The sequence below is a fragment of the Gastrolobium bilobum genome, unplaced genomic scaffold, assembly GCF_033153095.1.
Source record: "Gastrolobium bilobum isolate Gb01-03AN ecotype WA unplaced genomic scaffold, APGP_CSIRO_Gbil_v1 utg7917, whole genome shotgun sequence".
Classification (NCBI taxonomy): domain Eukaryota; kingdom Viridiplantae; phylum Streptophyta; class Magnoliopsida; order Fabales; family Fabaceae; genus Gastrolobium; species Gastrolobium bilobum.
In genome coordinates, this window is record NW_026898898.1 from 128,479 (window position 1) to 156,404 (window position 27,926).

Genomic DNA, 27,926 nt, shown 5'->3' on the forward strand with positions numbered 1-27,926 from the left:
CATACAACCAATGTGAAACTATATATCTCAACAACTTTATTTTATATTTTTTTTTGGTAGAAATATATCTATCCTAACAAATAAAATAGTGGGATATGATTTTACATCATTTTCACTTTTTCCACCGTGAACACAGCAATACTGTCTCTCCCATTATCATTAGCCACGTTACCACCGCCAGCACACAATAATTCAATTTTTTTTTTAAAATAACAAATAAAATAAACATTTTGAAATAGAGGAAGTAATTATTTTTCCTCTTATACATAAAAGGTACGGTTTCTCATTCAATGCTTTATTTTCTTACTCAATGTTCACTTTCTCTATAATCTTTTGATAACTGAAAAATAATGGGTAATCCAAGTTTTTTTTTTCATGACCATCAATAGAGAATAATATAAACTATTAAAAAGATTTTTACTCAACGCCTTAAATTATTAAGTTGAAGTTGTTCTTTACATGACATTAGAGTCTCAGTGTCTATAAGATCACGAATTTGATCCTCATGCCCTCCACTTGTGAAATTAAATAAGTATAAGGTAAATCAAAAATCGGCTCTTTGCATATCCACGCTTCAAGCTTAAATAGCTCTTGTGTAAGAAGGTGTGTTAAAGAATAATATAAACTATTAAAAATGTTTTCACCCAACGCGTTAGTCGTGATTCGTTACAAACACACAAAAATATTAAACGTCATTAATATATTCTCAACCTATGAAAAATATTTCTGTGAAAGAAACATTTTACTTACTCTATTTTACAGTAGTTTCTTTCTTATAAAAAAAATTGGGAGTCTCATAATGATATTTGAATAGAATTAAATGCTCTAATGTTGAAGGACAAATAAAAAACTTTGTTATCTTAAATAACAGCAGAAAATTATGTTCTACTAGAAAAAATTAGTTGGCACAATTGAATTTTCGATTTTTACGAGAAAAGACTGTTGCTATGAAACAGACAAACGAAAGAGAAAATGAAAAGTAGGTGGTCCCAAGAAATAAATGCAAAAACAAAAAAATTGAGACCTGTAATGCAATGAAAAATCTATACAGAAATAAGAAAGCGATGTATCCAATAACAACCAGTCATCGGGACTCACTCCCTCTTTCTTGTTACAAACATTCTTGTTTGGCCATTTGAGCTTAGAATTCTCAACCACAACTTTCACCTCAAATTTTGATTTTTCAGCTAACCTGCCTCCAAGCACTGTCTCGGGTATGTCATTTGCTTCCTTTATGATGTTTTCCTATATCACTGTTTAAATGTCACATGATGTGTAGTTAAGGTAGCAGAAAGACTACAATAATTTGTTTCATGTTGGTTTTGAAACTTCTAATACAAAGTGATGATGCTATCTTAGGATAAACTAAAAGTGAAATTTTCTGATTATCTGAATTTTTTTTAAGTCTTAAGTTTTTGGCAACATTTTGTTAATAATACAGCAAAACCAGATGGATGGTACTGAGCTTGGTAGCAGAAGAAGAGTTGGATCAGTTAAAGCTGCCGTTAACTTGTTTGATGATAGGATTGCTGATGATACTGATAGTCCTTCATTGAAGAAAAAGATTGACTTCTCAGTGGTATGTTCAAGCTTCAGAGACCCCTCTTATTGTATTTGCAATTTTACACTATTGTGGCATTTATTTATTAAATCTTTCTGTCTTTTGTTTGTTTGTTTTCCTCACATATTTCTCAGAAGCCCTCTTCAAGAACAAGAGAACTCCACAGAGCAAGAAGGGATATTGGCAAGTATAAAGAGAGCAGATGGAATGCAGAATCTACAAAAGCTCAAGCAGAATCTAAGCTTTCTAATGCAAAGAAGACAGTTAAACAACTTTCTTCTATGATTGAGGAATCGAGTTACAAGGCAACGGCACAGATAAGAGATATAGAAACGCTAGAGATGTTGGGAAAGGACCAACATGGGACAATGGTTGCACAAAGGAATGAGAGTCATGAGTATGCACAAGTGATGACAGAATTAGAATGTCTTAGAAAGGAATTGTTCGAGCTCAAGCTTGATGTGGCTTCTGTGTTGGAAGAGAAATCCCGAGCAGAGAAAGAAATTGAAGCATCAAGCTCGAAGATGCTCTCTAGTTCAAGAACTGCAGAAGCACTTAGAAAGGAGATTGAGGAAGCCAATGAAGAACAAGTACTTGCTGAAGTGGCCAGGATTGAGGCTTTGAAAGAATTGTTAGATATTGAAGCCCAGAGAGAAAAGGAAGCAGATGAATTTTCATCCAAAATGGAAAGCACGAGGAAAAAGTTGAAAGAGGCCATGGAAGAGATAGATGAGTCACAGGAGCTTGAAATGAAATTAACTATGACAATGTCAGATGTTGATGTCTTGCAGAATGAGTTGAACTTAGTTAAAGAAATGGAGAAAAGGGTTCAAGGAGATGAGAGTATGAAGCAACTGGAAGGAAGTTTCAGGAAAGAGGAGGAATCAGGAGACTCTACTACTTTACAGACTATAACAGAAGAATTGGAGGCAGCAAAGAAAGAACTAGCTTTGACTAGAGAAGAAGGTTTTCAGTTTATGGCCTCTATGGATGTTATAAGAAATGAGCTGAAGCATGTTACTGCTGAGACAGTTAGCATGAAGAAGAAGGAAGGGAAAGTGGATTCAACAGTTCAAAATCTAAATTCCAAGCTTTTGAGAGCAAAATGTAAGTTAGAAGCTGTATCTACTGCAGAGGAAAAGGCCAGATCAATAGTCATTAGCCTATCTCATGCTCTTGATAACCTGAAGACAGAAACAGAAGCAGCAAGAAAGGAAAAGGAGCATATAAGCCAAGAGGTTAAAACCACAAAGGCAGAGACTCAAAAAACTGAGTTTCAGATAGACATGATTGAGGAAAGATTGCAAGGATTACAGCAAGAGCTAGAAGTAGCCAAAACATCCGAAGCTTTATCCTTAGAGAAGCTGAAGACCCTTACCGAGACCACCATGAGAGAAAGAGCTATAACAGCACAGCATAGTTCCAAGATTACTATATCAAAATTTGAATATGAGTATCTAACTAATCATGCAGCCGCAGCAGAAGAAGTTGCTGATAAAAAGGTTGCAGCAGCTCAGGCATGGATTGAAGCTCTCAAGGCCAGTGAGAAGGAAATACTGATGAAAACAAAAATAGCTCAGAGAGAACTCAAAGAAATGAAATTAGAGGAAGAGGTGGAGGTTTACACCAAAGAGAAGTTGCTTTCAAAAAGAGTTGGTAGTGAGGAGTTGGATTATTATCCAAGAAAACGTGAGAAGAGTTCATCCAAAAACATGCATAGAACCATGTCTAGAAAGAGCATCAAATCCAATGGCATTATAACTCCTGCCAAGAGAACCAAGTTTCAGAAGTCTGCTTCACCCGCAACTCGGCATGTTAGTCCTTTCATTGTTAAGAAGAGAAAGAAGGTGATACCAAATTTGGCAAAGTTTTTTAGAGGCAAGAAAAACACTAGGACTGCATAGTGAAATCAAAATAGAAAAAAGATAATGATAGGACTTCATATATATCACTGCCAAAGTTTGGCAGCATGGAAGAGTGTGAGGCAAACATGTCTATTAGTGTATAACTCACATTACAGAATTCATGTTCTCACTCTGTCTCACTTTTCTTCCTCTATCATATTGTCATTCCCACAAGGCTTGAGTGTTTGAAAGAAGAAAGTACTTTGATTTGTTCTACTTGTAATACTAAATTTACTTAATAAAAAGAGAAAAATTCAAGTAATCCCCTTCGTGCACAAGTTACGAGGAATGCATAATTAGTTTGTTGAGGAGACAATAAGCCTGCTTCAACATGATCAAGAATTGCAATTGATCGAATGCATTGACAAATGAATAATCCATGCATGCTCAAGGCGTAATCTAGACTAATACACATGAAGTTGAATGAAGTTATATAATTAAAAATGGAAGAATCTCTTTACAAATTTTTTTTTGAAATTTTTTACAAATTACACTATGTTCTCCCGGAAGAACATAATATAGTTTGTAAACAAAAAAGTTTATAAATATAACTTGTTCCATTAAAAATAAAGATTTATTGTTTCTTGTGTAACGAGGCGTTACTCTCTTGAAGACACATAATATGAGACTTATACAATGGTATTAAATATTAAATCAAATTTATAAGGTATGATGTTGGATCTAATATAATGTTATGTACAAATTATAACTGGACGATTTTAGTTTTTTTTTCCAATATCGGGGCAAGGATCATTTTATATTACGCTCTCAATGTTATTTGTCACTCTTATTTATGTTTAAAAATTCTAATTTATATGAGGTGTCAGATAAAAGTGACGTTGTCTGAAACTTTAAGATATGATTATTGATATGTTTACCTAAGTAGTGTTAAGGATAAATTTCCAAGGCTCTGTTAACAAGTTGTAGGGGCATCTAGGCACCAGCTAAGGGAAGCCTGCTATATTTAAAAAGAAAAAGAAAAATTAGAATATCTAAAAAATATAATGTAATATTAAAATTATGGGAGAAGTTATACTTACTACTAAAAAATATAATGTAATATTAAAATTATGAGAGAAGTTATAAATCTAATAGTTATAATTTATTGGGTACACTTATTAATTAATTATTAATTTTCAATAAATTATAATCGTTAGATTGAAGAAAATAAACTTTAATTAATTTAGTAGTAACAGTTATCAAATTTTTCAGTAATAAGTATAACGCTCTCTAAAATTATATCTTAAAATAGTTTAAAGTCTAGTAGATGAGCTCTTAAGATTAATTTTCTTATTTTTATATACTTTATGATTTATTTCCTTATTTTAAAATCCTTAATTAATTTAAATAAAAATTAATACTCTGTATTTTATATCTCATCATATTATATATGAATATACGATATTATCATCTTTATTGTTCTCTCCACATTCCTCCCTTTGTATCAAAATCAAAATAATTTCAACAATTTTTATTATAAGTTTATTAGAGAAAAAAACAGCAAAAGTATTTTTGTCTTTTTGCGACAGAAAAATTTTATTTTTCGTAAACACATTTTTACGAAGATATCATGTCGGATCCTTGTTTAAAAATAAATATAGAGTAAATATCATTTTTGGTCCTCAACAAATTTCAAGATGTCCGGTTTAGTCTCTAGCAAATAAAAATGCTCATCGTGGTCCCTAGAAAATTCAAAATGGACCCATTATAGTCCTTTTAGGGACTAATATGGGTCTTTTTTTGAATCTGTGAGGGACCACGATTTCAATTAAATGGATCCATTTTAAATTTCTTAGGGACCACGATGAGCCTTTTTATTTGCTAGGGACTAAAGCGGACATCGTGAAATTTGCTGAGGACCAAAAAGGGTATTTACTCAAAAATATATATCGTTGCAAACGAATGCTGATAAATATATGTACGTGACTAGTGTTGGGAATGGAACGAGGGAGCCCAAAACCCTTTGCAAAGGGTGTACATGCACCAATGAGCCAAATGACAAACCATAATAAGTGGGCCGACACCACATCTCAACCTGGCTCATTGGTGCATGTACACCCTTTGCAAAGGGTTTTAGGCTCCCTCGTTCCATTCCCAACAGTGGTATCAGAGCTTTGAAATTTTTAAATGTAGAGAAAGCTTCTGACTTTTCCTGTAAAAAATAAACCCACGTTTTTCTAGAAAAATCATCAATGAAGGTAATTAAATATTTTTTACCTCCATTAGAAATTGGATTTATTGGACCACAAATGTCTGAATGCACCAATTGCAAAATTCCCTTTGCTCTCCATGAGTTCCCTTTTGCAAATTCAGAACGATGTTGTTTGCTAACAACACATTCTTCACATACTAAGGAATGAGGAATTGTGATTTGAGGGAAGCCTGTCACCATATTTTTCTGTTGGAGCGTCTTCAACCCACCAAAGCTCAAATGGCCATAGCGAAAATGCCACAACCATGAAGGATCTTTCATTTCAGCCATTATCTTCTATTTGTGTGAAGACTGAAGAAAAGAAGTGCGTCCCCTCTATAGCACAAACAACTAGATTGGATTCCTTCAATCTTTAATGGAAACAATCTGTTTGAACTCATCTGAATAACAACAATAGCACCTCTAACAGAATCATATATTTCACAAACACCATTTTTAATAGTGATCACATAACCCTTTTCTTGTAATTGGCCAGCACTCAATAAATTACTTTTCAAATCAGGAACATACAATACATTAGATATTGTTTCCACAAAACCATTCTTGGTTTTTATTTTAATGTCACCTTTTCCCATTACTTTCACAGTAGAATGATCACCAAAACTCACAGTAGATTGAAAATTTTCATTCAGATGAGAGAAAGAAGACTTACTACCACTCATGTGGTTGCTACAGCCAGTATCCACATACCAAACATCTGGCTCAATTTGCTTTTCATCTTTAGCAACCATCAATAAGGTTTCACCTTCCTCCTTTTCTGCAAAGTTTGAACTTTCTTCTTTTTCTTTGCTATTTAGCAGCTTAGTATAACATTCAGATTGATAATGACCAAATTTATGACACCTGAAACATTCTACCTTGGATTTATCAGGGGCTCCTCCTCTGCCTCTGCCTTGAAATTGATCATTATTGGCTCTGAAATTAGTGGACCTTCCTCTGCCTCTGCCTCTGTCTCTACCTCTACCCCTTCCTGGAAAATTGTTGGAACGAGTATCGGTAGAAGCCTTTAATGCTTGCTCATCTGTGTCTTCCTGTTTGAACTTCTGTTCATGCACCACCAATGAACTCTGCAATTCATCAAGTGACAAATCATCTATATCTTTAGATTCTTCTATAGCACAAACAACAAAGTTAAATTTTGCTGTTAATGATCGAAGAATTTTTTCTATGACAGTTATTTCTTCTATCCTGCCTCCATGAATTCGCATTTTATTGACAATGGTGAAACCGCGTAGAGGGGACGCACTTCTTTTCTTCAGTCTTCACACAAATACTACCCCAGACACTAGCAGTCTCCATGCAGGATGCCCAGTAATCGAAGGTGAGAAATGGTCAGCAACAAAGTGGATTCATGTAGACTCATTCGATAAGACGGTGGGAGCTGGAGGGGACTGCTCTGATCAGCATGAAAGCTGTGAGAGATGGGCTTCCCTTGGAGAATGCACTAACAATCCTGAGTATATGGTTGGATCTTCAGACCTACCCGGGTACTGTAGAAGGAGTTGCAAGGCATGTTAAAAATTTTAGTAACTGCTTTCCAGATTCTACATGGTATTTCTACCTGTGTTTCAAATTTCAATTGGTTCTTGATTTGTTCTCTTTTTTCCTGGATTGTAAAGTAATTCTACATCATTATAGTGGTTAGCTTTTCAGATAGTGCTGTTATGCGGGATTCAGCATTTTTATTCATTGGTTAAAAAAAAAAAAAAAAAGTCGCATTGAGTCTTATTTTCTTAAGGCTGGTTTTATAAAGTGTCCTTATGAACATACACTCTTTGTTAAGACTGGTGATGAAGGAAAAATGCTTATTGTTTGCTTATATGTAGATGATCTTATATTCACTGGAAATTGTGATGTTATGTTTGAAGAATTTAAAAAGTCTATGATGAATGAGTTTGAAATGACTGATCTTGGTATGATGCATACTTTCTTGGCATAAGTGTAGCACAATCAAGTGATGGAATTTTTATTTCTCAAAATAAATATGTGGAAGATATTCTAGACAAGTGATGACCATATAAGTGCAAAAAGACCCATAAACCTACAGCCTTAAGGTTTTGGGTTAAAATGTGGTGTCGGCCCACTTATTGTGGTTTATCGCTTGGCCCATGGTTGTATCCCTTGCAATGGGTTTTGGGCTCCCCGTACCATTCCCAACAGTGGTATCAAAGGTTTGGCTGGGCTGGGTATTCAGAGATGGTGATGTTTCAAGGCCTCCGCAGAAGGCTAATGTGACTCCAATACTTAAAGAACAAAGACTTCCGCAGAAGTTGCCCTTAAGGGGGAGCATGATGTTGGGTCTCATACTTGAGGGGAAGATGTTAGAAGTATTCAAGTATGAGTTGTAATGAAGTACCACATTGGCTAGACCTAGACCAAGTGATGACCATATAAGTGCAAAAAGACCCATAAACCTACAGCCTTAAGGTTTTGGGTTAAAATGTGGTGTCGGCCCACTTATTGTGGTTTATCGCTTGGCCCATGGTTGTATCCCTTGTAATGGGTTTTGGGCTCCCCGTACCATTCCCAACAACTAGGGGTGAAAGTGGGCTGGGCTGGGCTAAGTTTTGCCCTGAAAAGCTTAAGTCTATGCCAAAAAAAATTAATTTAGCCTGGCCCAAGCTTAGTACAAGTCTAACTGTTAGTCTGACTTGGCTCGTTTATAAAAAAACAAATGGTCCGGCCTAGCCCATTAGCCTGTTAATTTTTAACTTCCAAGTAGAACCATGAATCAACTTCACAAAATACTCAAATTTTGTTGCTAAACCAAAAATCACAATTTCAACGTTCAAACAGAATCATGAATCACAACAAAATTCATCATAATCTGCATTTAAGTCACCTTCAAAAGCAAAATGCTCAAACTAAATAACATATATTTCATCAGCTCCAACAAACAAATTCATACTATGTAAATTAAAATAACTACATGAATCCAACGAACACATCATGATGCTTGTAGTAAGTATAAGCTCTCCCAAAAACCTTTTAATATATTCATATACATAATCTAATATGTTGAGATATTGTTTCCTCAAGGTGCAATGAGAAATAAAGTCAGATTTCTATTAAAATATAATTGAGTTTTAAATAATTACAATTGATTAAATTTATATGTCTTGTTTTTTTTTCAAGGCATACTTATTCTATTTTATTTTATTTAAAACAAATAGTACAATATAGGCCGGCCTGTAGGTTTATAAGCCAGGCCTTGTGAAAGTCGGTCTATGGCCTATTTATTAAACAAGTTTTTTCATAACCCAAACTCGGCCTATTTTGCGAAATATATTAGGTCAGGTCTGACCTGACATAGGCCGAGCCGTAGACTCCTGTAAGTCGGCCCGGCCAGTTTCACCCCTATATCCTACGGATAAATTTTTCTGACACATAAAAAAAAAACACTCATATTAGTGCAATAATTGAGGAGCCTCAACTTGCTACATGTGTCTTTTTTTTTTTTTTTTCTTACGGTGCCTCTGCATAACGTGATGATGTGACCGAACTGGGTATTGGAATTCCAGTTTCCCTGCTAAAGCAAGTGCCTTTACTCATCAGGTAAACGCTGCTTAATCTTATGGTGTCGAATATATCACTTTTTCTCTCACTTATTCTTATTCTGTTAGACTGTTTGTCTGCACCTCACGTTAAAACTGTTGCATTGCATCTTTTCTCATGTGAACACAAATTGAAACTGAAATTGAACCCACTTGCTTTGCTTTGCTTTGCTTTGCTTTCCTGTGCCATTTCTCTGCAACCCCTTTATCTTTAACTTAATTTGCAGGTCTCATTTGAGGGATATAATATACCAGTTACTCTCTGTGCGTGTGTGTTCCTTTTAGTGGTTTTGGTTGCTTCACACAATGGCTTGGTGGGATTTAAGATCCCTTTTTCGTTTTCACTCTATTAGGACTCGCTTTCAGGTCAGTGCCTTAAGCATCCCTTCCTTCTCTTTCAACAACTTCGTTCTTCTTCACTCTCATTTACACATTTCTTCTTTTACTTCATCTTCACATGGGCATGCATTTTTATACTTTGTTGAATGTTATATATCTCTGGATACTGGCTTGAGACTCTAAAAATCAGAACTTGAAGCTGTGATTCATGGTATCAAGTTATAAATTAGATGTATATATATATATTTGGGGTATAATATAGCTTGTCCACATCTTGATGGGGATGGGTCTGTATGATAATCCATGTTTTAAATATAGTTGCAACTGCTAGGATGTACATGCCATGCTTGTCTTATGATGGATAATTCTTTTTTGGGACTGTTTCCATAGAGTCTCTTGTGAGATAACTCTAAGATGCAAAATCAGAACAGATAATTCCATGTAAGAGCCAACTTTTTGCAAATTGATAAGAGTATGTATAAACTATAAAAGAGTGATCAGGTGTATTGTGAGAGCATGTGCGGCTGATGTTTGTGGTTGACATAAGTATCTGTGTGATATTGTCCTTTTTCTGGCTACACTTAGTTTATTAAAATAGAAAATAGATGATTAATCAATTGCATGCCTTTAGTTCATTGTGCTATGATCTTTATATGACGAATATAAGCTAATGCAGGCATGCTTTTTGTTTAGTCATGTCAGTTCATTTAATTTAAAGCTGCTGATTTGATAAATGAATTCTTGGCTTGGGCTCATAACTCTTTTGAACTATCTATCTCTTTCATTAGAATTGTGATTCATGTCAACCGACGCTTTATTCCTCTCTTGGCCCTTTTATACTTAAGGATAGAGCCAATATGCCTTCTGTATCATTTCCACTTAAGCAGGCTGTGTAATCTGTTTTTGATTGATTGGCTTAACTTTGAAGCTTACACCATTGTAGATTAAATTCAATTCTTTTTCTTGTTTTGAGATGATTTTCCTGAATCCTGAACCTAGTTGGTCTTTACGTGTGTTTACTGTTTGCACACTTACGATGGACACATGCTCTTGCATATGTAGCCAGAGATGCTGGCATTCATGCTGAAAATAAAGATTTAAAATTTAAGTAATACTTAAGATAGTTGTGAATTACACATAGAGGACTTGCTAGGTCCCTAATTTGGATATTTTGCAGCTTTGTTTAACTTTAATAGATATCACTTGTGTCTTTAGAAAGACAACAGCTAAAAGTTTAAAGAGAAGCAAAGCAAATCAGGGTACTTTCAAGATATTTGTCCCTGAAATTGCTTTCTTTGGGGTTACCTAGGATTTATCAATGAGGAGGCTGGGAATCTCTGCTGTGACTGGTGCCCACTTTTCATCCATTAGTTTTCCATTGATAGACACAAAGAATGAAGAGGTATACAATCTAATTGAGATTTTTCTTGAATACCTAAAGTAGATTCTTCAGGCTTGGCCATTAAAATATTGGCTTCGAGAAGATATATATGAGTACATAACCTGTTTCTAGTATTTTCTTGGACAAGTAATTGTGGCAGAGGTATTGACCTTCAGTTTAATAATCATTTAAGTATAATAATACTGTCTGTATAACTGCTGCTTTCTGTCAGCACTTTTCAACTGCTGTAAATTACTAGAGTATAGTTGAATCGGGTTGTTCACAATGTTTTTTGAGCTCCTTCCTAGACATAGCACTCAGGCAACTTTTGAAATGCTTATTGATTTTTTAGTAGTGAAGGCATTCCCTGTCTAACTCTATCAATATTGTCTTTTCTAAGAACCAGCCCACTTTCCTGATGGACTTCCGTCTTTTCTTTAAATGTTCTAATTCACATTATATTCATGGAACAAATCTACTAGGGTTTAATTGCCTTACCCTTGTATCAGTACATGTAGATATACAACATAATGCCTTTAATTGCCTTACCCTTGTATCAGTACATGTAGATATACAACATAATGCCAACAATGCAAATTTTGCTGGGGATGACTCATCTTTTATTAAATTTGGTTGTTTGTTTTTTGTTATATATACATGATGGACATCTGTTGGTGTTTATGAGAGAAGGATAACATGTTCATTTCTGACTACTCCTAATCTCAATTGTGGTTTTTGTCTGCCCTAGGAATTCAGGACGACGGAAGTCCAGCTAGGTTCACATACTATGAGTTCTCATGGATATTCAGTTGCGAGAACACACAAGCATGATTGGCTTATACTATTGCTCCTTGTGTTGATTGATATCATCCTATACATTATCCATCCTTTCTATCGTTTTGTTGGGAAGGATATGATGACTGATCTCAAATATCCCCTGAAGAGTAATACAGTTCCTTTTTGGGCTGTTCCTGTAAGTTTACTGCTTCAGACATAACTTGGGCAAATGTATTTTTTCTTTAATAATTACGTTAACATGGTTATCTTGTTGTTACTATTTTGTCATGGTTAGATGTATTCAGTTTTATTGCCTATGGTGATCTTTCTTGTTGTCTATATCCGAAGGAGAGATATCTATGATCTTCATCATGCCATACTGGGTATTAACTCCCCTCATGTATTTAATTACTATGAAGCATATTCTATTTGCTAAAATGGAACAGTTAAAAATTGTGACAGGAAATTGTTTGCTGGCACAGGTCTATTGTTCTCCATTTTAATAACAGGAGTAATTACTGAAGCAATAAAAAATGCAGTAGGCCGACCTCGACCTGACTTCTTCTGGCGATGTTTTCCAGATGGAAAGGATGTAAGTCGTCCTTGAATGTTAGGTTTACATTTCTTTTTTGTATGAACGATTTTGTCCTCCAGTGCAGGCAAGTTTATGTTTATCAATTCTATTGATTCTTAATAGCAGGCGTATTTAATGATTAACGGCTTCTTGTCAGGTTTATGATAAATGGGGAAATGTCATTTGTCATGGTGACAAGAATGTCATAAAGGAAGGACATAAGAGTTTCCCAAGTGGCCATACTTCGTGTACGTAGCATTTATTTTATATGCTGTTTATATAAATGTCTAAAAAAAGACTGGTTTTGCCATGCTCATAAGTCATAACTTTGCTGTAATTTAGTTTCAAGAGAAATGGATGGTGGAATTAGTTTAACTCAAAGCATGTTTATCAAATAATTTCAATTTGTATGCAGGGTCATTTGCTGGTCTGGGGTTTTTATCGTTATACTTATCTGGAAAAATAAAAGCATTTGATCGCACAGGCCATGTTGCAAAACTTTGCATTGTTTTTCTACCACTACTTTTTGCATCACTTGTTGGCATTTCTCGAGTTGATGACTATTGGCACCACTGGGAGGACGTGTTTGCCGGAGGTCTTTTAGGTTGGTTCATCTTTAATATGTAAATTAGTCATTAATTAACTAGGCCTCCTGTTCAACCCAATAAAAGAACTTACCACTGTTGTTGACTATGTAAATTTTTTTCTTTCAGGGCTTATAGTAGCTATGTTTTGCTATTTGCAGTTTTTTCCTCCTCCTTATCATTCTGAAGGTATGCTTCAATGCAGATTCTGTTAGACGACTTAGTATGTAGTATAACTTATTGACACATGCTAGTTTGTATGTCTTTCTGTGCATTGATATTCTGTTCACATATGCTTTGAACTTTTCTTCTGATGATACATCTTTCGTAGAGGTTTGGATTCTAGATACCAACCACGTATCTAGGTGTGGGAGTCATCAATACAAAGAATTTTGCCTGCGTTATTAGCTATTTGGTTAGGGCTTTTACATGTTTGTATTATAACAATGGGAAGTGAGCACAGAATTTACATTTATTGCCAGGGAAAGAACCATTGCTCAGAATTGACATTTGTTTATGGTTAAATCAATTTGAAGTTAAGCTTCTATTCTTAGTAAACAATTAATCATGACTCACTTTAAATAATTTCTTGTTAAAAATTACCAAGCTGATAAATTTGTATCTGTTATGAAGCATGCTGCCAATCATTTGATGCTCTCTATATGTATTGTTTTTCTCTGCAGGCTGGGGACCTTATGCTTATTTTAGTATGTTGGAAGAATCAAGAGGGATGAGACAAGCTCCTAATGCTCAAAATGCTGGTCAAGACCAGTTAACAGAGACTCAGGTTGAGAACCCAGAGGGACAAAGTCACCATGGGTGTCTGGGGTTAACTTTATCACGTGATCATACTTCTACATTGGATGAAATTGAATCTGGGAGGGGATAAAATCTGTACATCACATGATTTTGCTCTTTGTGAATCATATGACATATGTTAGGTGTCCTAGGATTTAACCAGGATTTAAAACTGACTAACACATTTTGCTGAATGAATTTCTTCTCATTTAGTCACCGCCATCTTTAAAAAATATGAAGCATACAAGAGTTAGATTTGGGACAACCTCTGTTATTTCTTTATTTGCGAATCTGTGGATATGAGGAAATACGAAATATTTTGATCGAAGATCCTCTATAGATAGATATCCCGGACAGCCGAGTTATTGAAACATAATTTCATCCTGAAAAATAAAACAAAAATTATAGTGTTATCAAGATATTTGAAAATTAGGAATTGGTATGTTTGGATCAATTGTATTTTGATTAATATAACAATGATACGAGGTATATAAGAATCTCCATGGGTTTTTTCCCCAATATTTTAGTTTCTATCAGACCCGATTTCCCTTCTGACCTTATAACTTTTGATGATGACAAACTATGCCTAATTGTTTTAATTTGATTGAATATTGTTGTAAAGGAATATTATATTACATCTCTTTTTCTATCTGGTTAAAAAATAATTAAAGGGGGGAAAAAACTATCGTACCCAAAATCACATAAATTTAATGTAGTTTGACCCAAAATGTTTATATCAGTATATGATAAGAGATAGATTTCACCGTAAATAAGATTATAACACAACTTTTGATGATAAAGTTACAAATCTTCAACATTAACATTAATCACAATTTTTTCTCTTTCATTTTGATAATCCTAAAAATGCCACAATACAAGTGTTTACAGAATTACAGCCTTCAAAAACTTGCTTGACATGCAATCATCTTTATACAACATATTTTTAAAAACAAAGGGAGCAAGTTGTAGGCATTTGTTTGACAGGGAGTGGTATTAGGTATTTGTATGCATAAAGCTTGCAAGTAGTTTTCCTTTTCTTTTTCTTTTGCTTTTTTATTTATGTTGTACCTCAATGCTTTAGGCCTACATTTACAAATATATAAACAATAAACTACTCTACACTAGTACAAGGATATAAATTATTGAGATGTTTGTGCCATCTTTAAAGACTTGTTTGGTGGACATGATAAAATAAGGGTAGGATATGATATGATATGGGGCTGATAAGCCTATATCATATACTGTGTTTGATGAGCACCTGATTAGCAATATCATAAGATTATATAGAAGAAGAAAAGAGAAAGAAAAAACAAAATATAATGCAATAAATACAATATATTGGGTAGCGCGTGGTAATATATTGGGTAACGTGATAATAAATTGGGTATCCAATATTGGTTTCCTATCCTGTTGAATCCTAACCCAACTTCCCCGTAAGATAAGAAATCATGTATTGGATAGGATAAAATGAGACAACAGGATAAGCTAAAAGATAAAAGTAGAATATGATAAGTTATCCTATCCTATCTTCTTTATCATCAGGTGTTCCAAACAGACCTTTAAGTGGAGTAAATCTTTAGTACTCATACTCGATGCACATGGAGTTCCAAACTGAATTAATTCAATGTAAACAGAAGACATTGACATTGTAATGCTCATATGAGTTTCACATTATGAATTAAATCAAATAAAGCATCTCATATTACAAATTTGGTGCGCCGTAGGACAATCAAATGTGTCAATTTTCACAATTCAACAACAAAAGCAGAAACAATGCAATAACAAGAAAAAATTCGTGAAACAAAGCAAAAATGAAAATTGCAACAACATGTAGTATCATATCTGAATAACAATTGTTTTGTTGGAATCTGAAAAATCTTTCTTGGATTTTCTAGCCTTACGGGTCTGGAGAGCAAAATTGTATCCAAATCCTTGGCCGAACCCGAACCCAACACCTAACCCACAACCCATTCCCAAACCAAAAACGAGGTTAAGGTGGTTGAAGGGCCACCCTCCATACCCTAAGCCACCAACCAAACCGAAGCCTATACCCGCGCCGCACCCGATCCCAGCACCAAAGCCAGGACCCAACACTGATGTTTGAGGTTTGTGGGGTTTGTTTCCAAGGAACTTGGTCACTGAGAATTTGTGCTGGTTGCTGCTGCTGCTGTTGTTGTCATTCCAAGTCCAGAATGAGTCAGCATCAGCTTTGGTTTCCATTGCGTAGAAAATTAGGACAAAAACAAAGGGTTGTTACGGTGGCTGCGAATGGATAGGATTTCTAACTTCTAATGTTTGGGTATGTTTATAACTTTCTGCCTCACCAGCCCAACAAGGAGCCAATAGAATATTTAGTGCAGCTGTGTTTAAATTTTAAGGAAAATTGTTTTTTTTTTTTTAAAGCAGTTATACTTAATATCATTTTAAGCTTAGTATTTTATTGGTTTATTATTGGATTAATTTGAAATTAACAACTAAAAAATTCAACAGTAACTAATCTGATAGTAAAAGTAGTAAGGCTAAAATGATAATAAATATAACATTTTTCATTTTGGAAAGAATGTTTATCATATGTTATATCATTTCAAGTGAAACAATTGTATTTTACGAATATTTATCTTCTTTCTCTTCCCCAAAATAAAGAGAAGAGAGAAAGAAAGAGTATTGTGAAAGAGAAAAAAGATAAATATCCACAAAAATGCAATTATTTTACTTAAAATAACATAAAGTCGTGCTTTTTTGTGGATATTTATCTTTTTTGTCCTTGTGTCATTTAAAATACAAAATTTTCCTTATATTTTTATAAAGAATTTTTGAATACATATATATTTTTTTTCAATTAATCAAGAACAATTTATTTTAATATAGATGTAAATATTCTTACACTCAATTTTAATTATTGATTTATTTGGCCCTAATGAATTGAATTACATCTATTAATTAATTAATTACTTCTATTTAACTAGAATTATTAGATTGTAAGTAGCTAGATCGACCATTAAAATTAATTATAAAATGTGCCACTCCAAGCCAATCAACTTATTTGAGAATCGAATCCAAGCAACCATAACATGGATGAGAAGTTTGATCAGATGTCCTAATTATAACCCTTTCATTGCTAAATATAAAAATTTTACATTAGACATTAAGAAGAAGAAAAACAGAGAATTAATTAAAGAAAACAATTTACATGGGATAGAGTTCATGAGAAGCAACCAAGGTCTTGGAAATCTCAAATATGAGCCTGGCATCAAATGCATCACGGGAATAACCCTTATACACTTGACGAGCCTTTGGAATCCGTTTCACACCAAAGATGTTATCACTATCAGTGTTCATGGCGCCTATGTTACCAGCCAACCTCAACATAAAGTTCATATAAGCATTCTTAAGTTTTGTCAACATCTTCAATGGTGAACTCATCAACCATCTCAGCCTTGGTATTGCTCTGATCCTCCAATACCTACGTGGGCTTCTTTTCAACCGTATGATCTTCATCTTCTTTCCACTCCGGTTGAGAGGCTGATAGTGCCTCCTTCTCCAGTACCTCTTTATGCCACCATAGGTTCTCTTAGGCAATAGTGACTCAATTTCCATGTTTTGCTTATTAGAGTGAATAGATTGTGCTTGCACTAGGCTTTGCTACTTCAACCATATTACATATAAGAGAAACCAGAAATCCGTACTCTTAAAATACTAAATTTAATTTGCTCAATGTGGCTGCTTTTGAGGAAGAAAGTCAACAAACGACTTTGTCCCGAGGTGGTCCTTGTCATGAGTACTGAACAAACAGCACCAATAGTTTTTCCCTTCCATCAATTATAGGGTTTGATTTTTCTCAAGTTGCATAAGATAAAACTATTTCATGCAACACACAAAAAAGTAAGTAGGGTTCACTTTGAAAAAAGAGAGAAAGAAAAAAGATGGGTCTCATTCACTTTTTTATTTGTTGCATGAAATAATGTCTCATGCAATATGAAAAACACATTTTCCTCAATTATATTAGGGTTATATATGTCTTGTGTCACACACAAAAAAATAACACTTTGCTGCAGATACAAATAACAAGTGGGGCTGCATATTTTATTTTCTCATTCCTTATTTTACTTTCTTTCTGCATTTTCTTGTCTCTATTGGAAGAGAGAGAACTTATCAGCAGGAGAAGTTCTTCTCCCATTAAATTATGATGGAAACTCACTCTCTTTTTTATGTTTTTAACAAACGAGGAAAGCAGAAGTATTTTCCTAGTTCTCTCCTTTTGGGTACTTGAGTTTCTTTTTTCTTTTTCTTTTTCTTTTTCTTTTAAATATTAGGTATTTGACTTCATTTTTACTATAGGTCTAACACCAACACTATTTGTTCCATATTCTTGTCAACTTACTACCGCAAATTAAAGTATAAATTGTTAAGTGAAAATACGTGAATAGCTTTACATTGCATCTTTAATAATTTTAATAAAACAAAATTAAACTATAGACTATATAATTATAAAAATTATGATACATATAAATTATCAGGTGAAAAGTATGATTCTTAATTTGATCTATATTCCATGATGTGTGATGACTATAATTGTTTGCAAGGATGCATGAACTGTCATGAAATATGAATCGTGGACAACCTTGAGATGTTGAATCATTCACAAAAGTTATGATGAACCAAGGATATCATATAGAATTCGTAAGTTATGATCGCGCTAAGAATACAAAAATACCTTCTAGAAAGAACCTAATAAAATTATAGAATTATTTTAGATATAAAAAATTTTGCTATAATTTTCATCAAATGTATCATAATTTCTTGCCTCCGATGAGTGTGGTCCAATGCACCATTTATTCCAATACAGAACTAGCCTTAGGATCCTATATTTTATTTTTACCATCAAATTTTTATTATTTACCTTTATGCCTTCTGGTATTATAATTGCATTTTCTTTGATTTCTTCGTAATCTTATTTTTCTCAATTAGCTATTATTTAGTAGAACCATTAAATTAATTAACATCTTATTTATTTTTAGCATCTGGTCCCAATTAATAACTGATAAATAGTACAAAGCCTTTTTTCTTTGCCAACAAAATCAAAACTTAATTACTCTTCTCCTAAGTTCTGACATGACAATATGTACAAATTTTTAAATGATTATAAAAAGAAAATTAGATAATCAATCAATATAAAATCAAATTCTAGACAAATTTGATAGGTAGAGTAATTGTGCATTACTAACTGCATTCTTTTTTGTATACAGCTGAAAAGCTAGCTTTCCACATTGATTGGAGAGGATAGCAGACCAAGAACAAAACCTGACATATATGCTGGCATCTTGAATCTAGTAAATAATAGTTATCTCCAATTAGTTGCAATAAACGATTGAGCATTTTTCTTATGAATAACATCGCTTATCTTTCACTTTTTAAAAACACTTTCAAAATTTTGTTTTTCCCATATCATATTGTATATCGTATATATAGTAGGAGAGAATTTTTAATGTTTCAAGACCACTGAATTTGGGTGGTTCTTTTTCCAAAATAAAAAAAAGTGATTTCATTTAAATCTCCTTTTTTTCATAATTTTCTTTCAATCTCTTCCCTTTTCTATTTTTGAAAGGTAACATCTTGCTCCTACAGCATCAAAAAAGCTCTCATATAATAGAACATATTTTCAGATTTTAGGGAGCGGGCCTAGCCCCTGTGTAGGTCCACCCTGGAGCCAAGGATGTAGAATTCTACACACACAAAATTATATTATTATTATTTACAAAAAAAAAATTATATTATTATTTTTGGTTAAAAAAATTATATTATAAATCTAGAACATATTTATATCAATATTATTAAAAGAGTTTAATTTCTTAAAATTTTATTATTATAGTCAAATTCTTTTCATTATGTAAGAATAATTTGTTATATAATAATAAATTAAAATTTTAAAACAATTATTATTAAAAAATGTCTTTTGCTATAAAAAGATTACTCTTGTTAAGATTTTTTTTATTTACTGTTTACATTTCAATGGCATTTTTAAAGCTTATAAATCAAATTAATTTAACCACAAGCGTGACTTAGGGTTATCCAATTTTTTTTTTTTTTTGGAAATTTTTCAATCGATTTATCACTTCACGATTAATCTGATTCGAAGCGAGTCCAGGATTAAGGTTTTAAACCCCTCCCAAAGGTGGTACTGGGGAGGATTGAACACATGCTCCCAGTACCACCTTTGGGATGCTCCCCAGTACCACCTTTGGGAGGGGTTTAAAGCCTTAATCCTGGATCCGTCCCGAATCGAACTAGTCGCGAAGCGATGAACCGATTGAAAAATTTTCAAAAAAAAAAAAAATTTATTATCCAATTTTAAGGTTATAAAAAAGCCCTATTGTGGTATTTTTTTTGTTTTTGACGAGCACAATATGAAATAATTATGTACAATTTTTTTAATATATATAGGGTCCATTTTTTCTTATGTTGCTAAAAAAAATTTATTTTATGTCATCTATTATAATTATGTACTCCGGAGAATACATAATTATAATATTAAAAATATTTTTTTCTCTCTCCCACGTCAGCTGACAACTTCTAAGAGAGAAAAAAAGAACTTTAATATTATACCTATAAACCTCCCGAAATACATAGTTATAATAGTTGACATAAGATAACTTTTTTTCCCAATATCACAAGAGTGTCATTTCCCATATATATATGAGTTATTTTAAATTTTCTAATCAGATTTCTAAATAATTATTCTAATTATTAAATATATTTTAATATTAAATAATAAAAGAATTTTAAAAGGTTGTTTTGACTATATAAATTTCTTGTGCATGTATTGCTGCTAAGATGTAGATTAAAGTCATAAACTACAAGTGGTGGGAATATTCAAAGAAAGAAGGTGGAAAAAGAAAGAGAGGTGATAAGAAGATAAAGGAGGTGGACAACGTCAGGGATTACGTCGCTCCGAAAAAGAGACGAAAAAGACTGAGAAATGGAAATAATTTCTTTATGGATTTATATCTTACATGTAACCGGAAAAATAGATAGTTTTTTATACACACAATATTTTGTGGCATCATATTTTTTGAAGCAAAAAAAAAAAAAAAAAAAAAAAACCTAAGACACAAAATACGAATCTTTATAATATGAATATGATCACTTCACTTTTCCTACAACATAACTGTTATAAAATCTTTTCTTTATATATTTTTTATACTCCGGTTTGTATTATTGTATATATTCTTTTAAAAAGAATAATTTCTTATAAGACTTCTGTCGTACGTGGATGACAACGGTTGAATTTATTTAAGCTCCATAATCCTTATAAACAATAATTTGAAATACTGTAATATTCTTATAAATTTGATGAAAATATAGCTAGTATGACTTTCAGAAATATATGTTAGATTTATATCATAACGAATTAGCATATATATATATATATATATATATATATATATATATATATATATATATATATATCAGGTTTAACTATTTTGTAATAAAGTAATATTTTTGTAAATCACTTTTTATATTACTTTTCAAATAAATAAATTATAAAAATTATTTTCTTCATAATAACAATTTTTAAAGGATTAAGATAATTTTACATCAATATAAATTATACTCTAAATCTTAATAACCCTGATTTATTAAATACGTGAATTTATTAAAAAAATTATTTACTCTTGTAATTTTAAGTATTTGATAAAAGTTATATAATTTTTTAAAATCTTATAAATTTTTATTTTCCTTTTAAATTTTTTAAATCTTATAAATTTCAATTATAATTAAAAAATTAAAAAAAAATTAAATCATTATCACATGTATGAACCATGGGCGTTTGGCCAAGTTGACAACCAGAATGACTTCGAATATAAGAAAACATCATTGTCAAGATCAGCAGCTTCTTCTGACAACTTGACCTCTACATGATAAATCCAATAAATTATTGTCAACACTAACTCGCCGCTACATCTATCAAAACTAGCTTGATTATACGCTTCTTGCTCAAGGAATAGCTTGTAAAAGGATATCATAATTCTCCACCATTCGAAAGGCGGTATGAAACAAGTAGGGGTGTTCGCGGTCTGGATTGGATCGGTTTTGAAGCAAAAAACCATCCGATCCAATTCCTTCGGTTTGGTCATTACATCATCCGATCGGTTTGAATTTTTTTTCAAATCCGATCCAATCCGATCCAATTTTTTTCGGTTTGGATTGGATCGGTTTTCGGTTTTTTGAAAAACCAAAAAAACAAAACTTAAAAGAATTATTTTTAAAAAAGTGATGATGTTTCAAAACATTTCAAAATTCAAACGGTTATCAGAATTGGTTCACATGTCTTGTACATCAGTTAAAGGCTCAAAGATTATGTCACAGCCACACAAAATCAAAGATTACGTGAAACGGTTATCAGAATTGGTTCACATGGATTAGAAGCAGAAGAACTGCAGAGAACACGAGAGATCTTAAAAACGTTATGTCACAGCCACACAAAATAAAAAGCGATTGTTTGAAACCAACGAAAAATGAAGGAAAATATTATTGCTTCATCACACGAATAACGGGAAGAAATTTAGAAATCTGCTTTGCTATACCTTTATCATTCCCTTGATGCAAATAAAATCAAGTGTTATAGTACCTTTGTTATATGTTTATTTGGTTGTTTAACGGAAGAGACAAACGTTGAATTTGGAGAAGAAAGAGATATGCTACTGGTGCCAGAGCGTGAGTGACTGAGAAGAGTGAGAGACTAAGAGGACGGCAAAAGTGAGTTTGGATGGATTAGATTTAGAACTTTGGGTGGGTTTAAAACTGATGGGCTAACGCACGAGTGAGTTTAAAACTTTGGGCCGGCTATTATTTGGGATAGGTAATAGGTATAATTTGGTAAAAAAAAGTTTGGATCGGTTTGGATTGGATCGGTTTTCAACATCAAAACCGAAAACCGATCCAATCCAGTAATTTTTTTCGGTTTTCAGTTATTTCGGTTTTCGATTTTTCGGTTCGATTTTTGCGGTTTAAATCGGCTTGAATCGGTTTATGAACACCCCTGGAAACAAGACACCCTTCCACTATAAATGGAGAGGCTTCAGAGCACTTAAAATTATCTATCCTTGAATACTTTAACCATATTAAACTCAGAACTGATTTGAGCTTTGGAATATCTTGCGGTCTTCTCAAATTGCACAAAATCCAGACGGACCGAATCAACCATCTCACCAAGCAGTACATCATCTCACCAACCCTCTTTTCAACAACACTTCTCTTCATCAATATCTTTTATCTTGTGATCAGCCTCAGTCCAACTGTTACTGGACTGATCAGTATGTATAATTTTTTCTTCCTTTTGTTTCTGACATCACATTACATGAGATTTCTGCATAAAATTTGTAAGTGTAATTAAGAAATATGTTGCTTTTTAAATTTTGTCAACCAGCAACACACTGTCAAGATAAGGACAAAAACAAGGCGGCTTTTCTAGTTTTCAAAAATAAATAAATAAATAAAAACAGGGTCTGATGTGTGTTCGGCGGATTAATAAGTAATCTAACACATTCAAGAGCAGTCAAACTTCTAGATACATGCGTTTTTTTATATTACTTTTCCTGATTCAATTTCTAGGTGCTGATCAGGTGCTTGCAATCTCGTGTCTTCGTGTTGCACTCATGAATAAAGTTATTTAATTTGACGTACACCGCAAATAAATGAATAAAATGAATTTCATGCTTTAAAAATATTCACCCTTGCTTCGATCTGCCCATATAATAATACTTGTTATCTTACCATGGGTTGCACTAGCCATTTAAATTTCATGCTCGTAACAATAAATTTTTCATTTAACAGTCAAGTATTTAATTAATACATGTTTTAAACTTTTGCATCAGTGGAGACCAAAATATTAAATTCAGCTCAAGCAACCTTAAGGACACACCCGTGGTATTATGACCTTATCACGTTTAGCTAATTATTTTAGTTGTCTCTCAATCAAAGTTTACTATGAAAAAAATATAGATAGATAAATATATATTGGAAATAGGAGTTTATTAGAATAAAAATTGTTAGGAAGAAAATGCTATGTTGCACATGTTGACTCAGACGGTCACACCCACCATCTCAGGTCAAAGCGTAGTTTCTTGACTTCTTTATTTTATTTTATTTTTTCAAAAGCAAATCCCTTTAAATCCTCCAACGTGCAATGCCTGATGCAAACAGGAGTAATTTACTTCTATAAACAAAGAAGAGAAGCTCACCTCCATCTCCATCAACTTCAAGCTCTTGAAAAGCTATGGAAGTTGATTCACTACTGCCTAAGCCAACTTACGGTGGCATAAAGAGGTCATGGAGAAGGCGGCGCTACCAGCGCCTCGATGGCGGCGGCGGCGACAACAACAACAACGGTGGAAAGAAAATGAAGACCGTAAGGTTGAGAAGAAGCCCTCGTAGGTCTTGGAGGATAAGAGCAGTTCCAAGGTTGACATGGATGGTTAGGTCACCATTGAAGATGTGGACAAAGCTTAAGAATGTTTATATGAACTTTATGTTGAGGTCCATGGACACTGACAACATCTTTGGTGGGAAACGGATTCCGAAGGCTAGTGAAGTCTCTAAGGGTTATACCGGCGATGCCTTTGAGGCCAGGCTCATTTTTGAGATCTCCAAGGCCTTGGTTGCTTCTCATGAACTATATCCCATGTGATTGTCTTTTTTCATATGTTTTGTTTCTTTTTTGGTTCTTTCTCTTTTTTCTCTTCCTGTTAAATTTTCTTTCGTTCCCATGTGCTTCCGCAGAAAATGTTAAGGAATCACCAAGAATTGTTCACCTTTTAATTTTCCTTCTCTTCATACATTTGTTTATATTCATTGTTGAACGCACTTGATTGGAATCTGTTCATATATATAAGCCATATGTTCACATTTTTTTTTTTGTCAATTTCCTTTCCGTCATAATTTATATGGCTTTTAATATCAAATTCTCTCTCTCTCTCTCTCTCTCTCTCTCTCTCTCTATATATATATATATATATATATATATATATATATATATAAATAGAAAAAAATATTTCTACATCTACTTTTTTTTTTGAAAAGCAAACAGGAAATATAAAAACAAAAAAAGAAACTAGGAACACCTCCTAGACCAAACTACTCCTACATAGTCCCTTTCAAGTTTGTCACGACAACCAGAAGGAGGCGAGTCAAACTCTTGTAAAGACCAATCAAAGGAGTAGGCAAAAGAGGCCATCCAATCGGCAACCCCATTCCCTTCCCTATGAATATGGGAAATTCTAACCCTCCAATTCCAATCCAGCATATTCCTTATGCGCAAGACCAAGTTAGAGGCTGGATGATGAGAGCTGCACCCTTCTTTTTTATGAAAAACTGGGCTACTAAGGAATCACCTTCAAGCCAGACAAAACGGAAACCTTTCCTCCATGCAATCTCAAGCCCAAGGAGACAACCCCAAAGTTCTGCTAACAAAACATTACCACAGCCAAGATTTTTACAAAAGCCAACAAGCCACCTTCCACTAGCATTCCTAAATACACCCCCACAAGCAGAAGCTTCTCCATTATTCATACTTGACCCATCCACATTGAGCTTAACCCAAGGGTCCGAAGGAAAAACCCAATAAACTAATTTCTCTTTATTCGAGTTAGTCTCAAGACCAGCAACCCGAAGCGTGTTTTCTGACCAAGAAAAATCTTCACCATAGACCATAGCAGCTCTAAAAGTGCCATAAGCAGGAACAGAAGATCCCTGAAAAATTTTCTTATTCCTAGCTTGCCAAATGAAACAGGAAATGATACCAAACAGAAGAGGCCATGATGGCAAATTGGACCAATTACGATCCTCAGAGATATTGGACAACACCCATTGCTGAAGATTAAGAGAGAAAAAATCCTCCCAAGCCTCTCGCTTAACTGCAATCTCCCACACTTTTTTTGCTGCAATACAATCTCTAACCGCATGTAAGGAAGTTTCCGTAAAACAATTGCACATATGACATATATCTGAACCCGCCATGTGTCGTCTGCAACGCCTTTCATTTGTCAAAATTTTATCTCCTAACAACAGCCAAAGGAACGTACGAATCCGTTCAGGTCCATGCCACTGCCAAACGCGATTCTAAGGTAAATTGGTAGATTCCTCGTTACCCCTGGATATGGCCATATAAGCGGACTTCAGCGAAAAACTCCCATCAGATGTCCTTGTCCACAAAATTCGGTCATGACCATTAACATCTGAAGGAGGAAGGATGTTATTAATACGAGCATTGACGTGATCGGGAAGACTATGCTGGAAAGCCCCCCACATCCAACTTCCGGAGGATGAGACAAGATCAGAGACCATTAGCTGATGATTTATCTGAGAGGGATCAGAAATAGCAGCATAGGATGAGAGTGCACCACAACCCGGAACCCACGGGTCATCCCAAAAATGAGTAGAATTTCCATTACCTAGCAAAATTCTGGAATGCTGTAATATCACAGGCCAAGACGAAACAATTGCTTTCCAAAGAGAGGAGCTATTCCGAGTAGCAGAAATATTAGGAACCAAATCAGACTGAACTTTATACTTGCTCTTTAAAACTCTAGCCCAAAGCGCGTCTGGATTAGAAAGGATCCCATAACCAATTTTCATAATAAAAGCCCTGTTAACTTCCTTCATTTTCCTCAGACCCAGCCCTCCATGATCTTTATCCATGCACAACTGATCCCACGCAACCAGATGAGGACGAGTAGATGCTCTATTAGAACCCCACAAAAACCTCCTAATATGTTTCTCAATATCATTGCAGATTCCGAGAGGAACAACAGAAACTTGAATTGTGTAGGCTGGAATAGCTGAGAGAACAGCTTTCGAAAGTGTAATTCTTCCTGCTAGAGAAAGACTGGTGTGGTTCCAGGCATTAATCCTAGATTGAACTCGATCGAGGATATGACTGAAAGCCGCCCTCCCAACTCTGCGATGATGAAGAGGAATACCCAAATACTTTCCAAGATCCACCGTCCTTGAGAAGCCCAACTCACCACTAAGTTCCTCTGCCAAAATATGATTCACATTGTGGGAGAAGAGAATTTTTGTTTTTTCATGGTTAACCTTTTGCCCAGAAGAAAGACAAAAATCATCTAGCACCTTGGAAATGGTTTGGGCCTGATCAAAGGATGCATCCGCACAAAGAATAAGATCATCCGCAAAAAAGAGGTGAGAAATGGGAGGAGCATTTCTCCTCAACATGATCGGCTTCCAGCACTTTTGCCTAACTGCATGGGAAATGAGATGACCAAGTCGCTCCATACAAAGAATAAATAAATATGGGGACAAAGGGTCACCCTGTCTAAGCCCCCTGGATGGGAAAAACTCCTGAGTTGTAGAACCATTCCAAAGAACATTCATCGAACAAGAAGAAACACACCACATAACAAGATTAATGAGATTTGGAGGGAGTCCCACATCCTGAAGAGTATCTCGGAGAAAGTCCCAGCTAATTCTGTCATAAGCTTTCTCCAGATCCACCTTAATCATCATCCAACCTTTGGCGCCCTTCTTTGACCTCATAGAGTGAATAATTTCCTGAGCAATAATTACATTATCTGTCCCTTGCCTTCCTTTGATGAAACTACACTGGTTAGGCATAACAATTTTATCCATCTGCAATTTCAAACGGTTAGCAATAAGCTTAGTAATAGTCTTATAAATAACATTACAAAGGCTAATAGGCCGGAAATCTTTAAGGGATTGAGGTGAAGTTATCTTCGGGATCAGGCAAATAAGAGTTTGATTAATATCCCGAACTATTTCTACATCTACTTTAGATAAGATTATCTACAACTACTTCAAAAACTAGGTTGATTAATTAAAGGTGTTTCTGTAATTTTAGGTGAATGAATGAAGGGTGTTTCAGTAAAATGCATATAATAAAAAAATTAACAAAATTATGGAAACACATTTTATTAATTCATCTTAATTACAGAAACACCTTTCATTAATCAAAACGACGTAATTTTTGGGTAGATATAGATAACCTTATCTAAAGTGGTTGTAGAACTGTTTACCCCTATATATATATATATATATATATATATATATATAAGATCATTTTACATTAAGATTACACTGTCAATTTTACCCATTTTATATATCAGTCATCAAAAAATTTACCCATTTTATATATCAGTCATCAAAAAATTTACCCATTTTATATATCAGTCATCAAAACATAAATCTCTAGAGTAATTAGAATGACCAA

General features: G+C 33.8%; 5 protein-coding genes across 6 annotated transcripts; 3 read left to right on the forward strand and 2 right to left on the reverse strand.

The window, feature by feature from the left end:
- Positions 1-1,130: 1,130 nt before the first annotated feature.
- Positions 1,131-3,678, forward strand: LOC133285173 (protein PLASTID MOVEMENT IMPAIRED 2). The gene is made up of 3 exons (XM_061482360.1): positions 1,131-1,214; positions 1,442-1,579; positions 1,696-3,678. Exons 2-3 carry the CDS (start codon positions 1,451-1,453, stop codon positions 3,463-3,465), a joined length of 1,899 nt encoding a protein of 632 aa, XP_061338344.1. The 5' UTR covers positions 1,131-1,214; positions 1,442-1,450; the 3' UTR covers positions 3,466-3,678.
- Positions 3,679-5,946: 2,268 nt separating this feature from the next.
- On the reverse strand, positions 5,947-6,885 carry LOC133285140 (uncharacterized). Its single transcript, XM_061482315.1, has 2 exons — positions 6,535-6,885; positions 5,947-6,429 (listed from the first exon to the last, which is right to left on the reverse strand). The coding sequence occupies exons 1-2, from the start codon at positions 6,883-6,885 to the stop codon at positions 5,947-5,949; spliced, it is 834 nt and encodes a 277-aa protein (XP_061338299.1).
- A 2,270-nt stretch (positions 6,886-9,155) lies between these two features.
- Positions 9,156-14,003, forward strand: LOC133285155 (lipid phosphate phosphatase 2-like). Of its 2 annotated transcripts, XM_061482332.1 has the most exons (10): positions 9,156-9,232; positions 9,459-9,597; positions 10,880-10,972; positions 11,700-11,924; positions 12,024-12,111; positions 12,211-12,320; positions 12,460-12,550; positions 12,718-12,906; positions 13,016-13,075; positions 13,570-14,003. In XM_061482332.1, the coding sequence occupies exons 2-10, from the start codon at positions 9,538-9,540 to the stop codon at positions 13,773-13,775; spliced, it is 1,122 nt and encodes a 373-aa protein (XP_061338316.1). In that variant the 5' UTR covers positions 9,156-9,232; positions 9,459-9,537; the 3' UTR covers positions 13,776-14,003. The 2 variants fall into 2 exon arrangements, with proteins under 2 accessions (XP_061338316.1, XP_061338317.1); XM_061482333.1 differs by lacking the exons at positions 9,156-9,232; positions 10,880-10,972 and having other exon boundaries at positions 9,259-9,597.
- A 2,822-nt stretch (positions 14,004-16,825) lies between these two features.
- LOC133285200 (uncharacterized) lies at positions 16,826-17,313 on the reverse strand. Its single transcript, XM_061482389.1, has one exon. The coding sequence runs from the start codon at positions 17,279-17,281 to the stop codon at positions 16,871-16,873; it is 411 nt and encodes a 136-aa protein (XP_061338373.1). The 5' UTR covers positions 17,282-17,313; the 3' UTR covers positions 16,826-16,870.
- Positions 17,314-23,830: 6,517 nt separating this feature from the next.
- On the forward strand, positions 23,831-24,425 carry LOC133285201 (uncharacterized). The gene has a single exon (XM_061482390.1). It carries the CDS (start codon positions 23,961-23,963, stop codon positions 24,369-24,371), a length of 411 nt encoding a protein of 136 aa, XP_061338374.1. The 5' UTR covers positions 23,831-23,960; the 3' UTR covers positions 24,372-24,425.
- Positions 24,426-27,926: the final 3,501 nt, after the last annotated feature.

What these genes read in the sequence shown, in the direction of transcription:
- LOC133285155 (XM_061482332.1), top strand. Translation starts at nt 9,538, where the DNA reads ATGGCTTGGTGGGATTTAAGATCCCTTTTTCGTTTTCACTCTATTAGG. An exon ending in TCTTCATCATGCCATACTGG is followed by an intron (nt 12,112 to 12,210) that starts GTATTAACTCCC and finishes TTGCTGGCACAG; the next exon opens with GTCTATTGTTCTCCATTTTA. An exon ending in GTTTTCCAGATGGAAAGGAT is followed by an intron (nt 12,321 to 12,459) that starts GTAAGTCGTCCT and finishes GCTTCTTGTCAG; the next exon opens with GTTTATGATAAATGGGGAAA.
- LOC133285173 (XM_061482360.1), top strand. Translation starts at nt 1,451, where the DNA reads ATGGATGGTACTGAGCTTGGTAGCAGAAGAAGAGTTGGATCAGTTAAA. An exon ending in AAAAGATTGACTTCTCAGTG is followed by an intron (nt 1,580 to 1,695) that starts GTATGTTCAAGC and finishes CATATTTCTCAG; the next exon opens with AAGCCCTCTTCAAGAACAAG.
- LOC133285200 (XM_061482389.1), bottom strand. Translation starts at nt 17,281, where the DNA reads ATGGAAATTGAGTCACTATTGCCTAAGAGAACCTATGGTGGCATAAAG.
- LOC133285140 (XM_061482315.1), bottom strand. Translation starts at nt 6,885, where the DNA reads ATGCGAATTCATGGAGGCAGGATAGAAGAAATAACTGTCATAGAAAAA. An exon ending in GAGCCCCTGATAAATCCAAG is followed by an intron (nt 6,430 to 6,534) that starts GTAGAATGTTTC and finishes TTTGCAGAAAAG; the next exon opens with GAGGAAGGTGAAACCTTATT.
- LOC133285201 (XM_061482390.1), top strand. Translation starts at nt 23,961, where the DNA reads ATGGAAGTTGATTCACTACTGCCTAAGCCAACTTACGGTGGCATAAAG.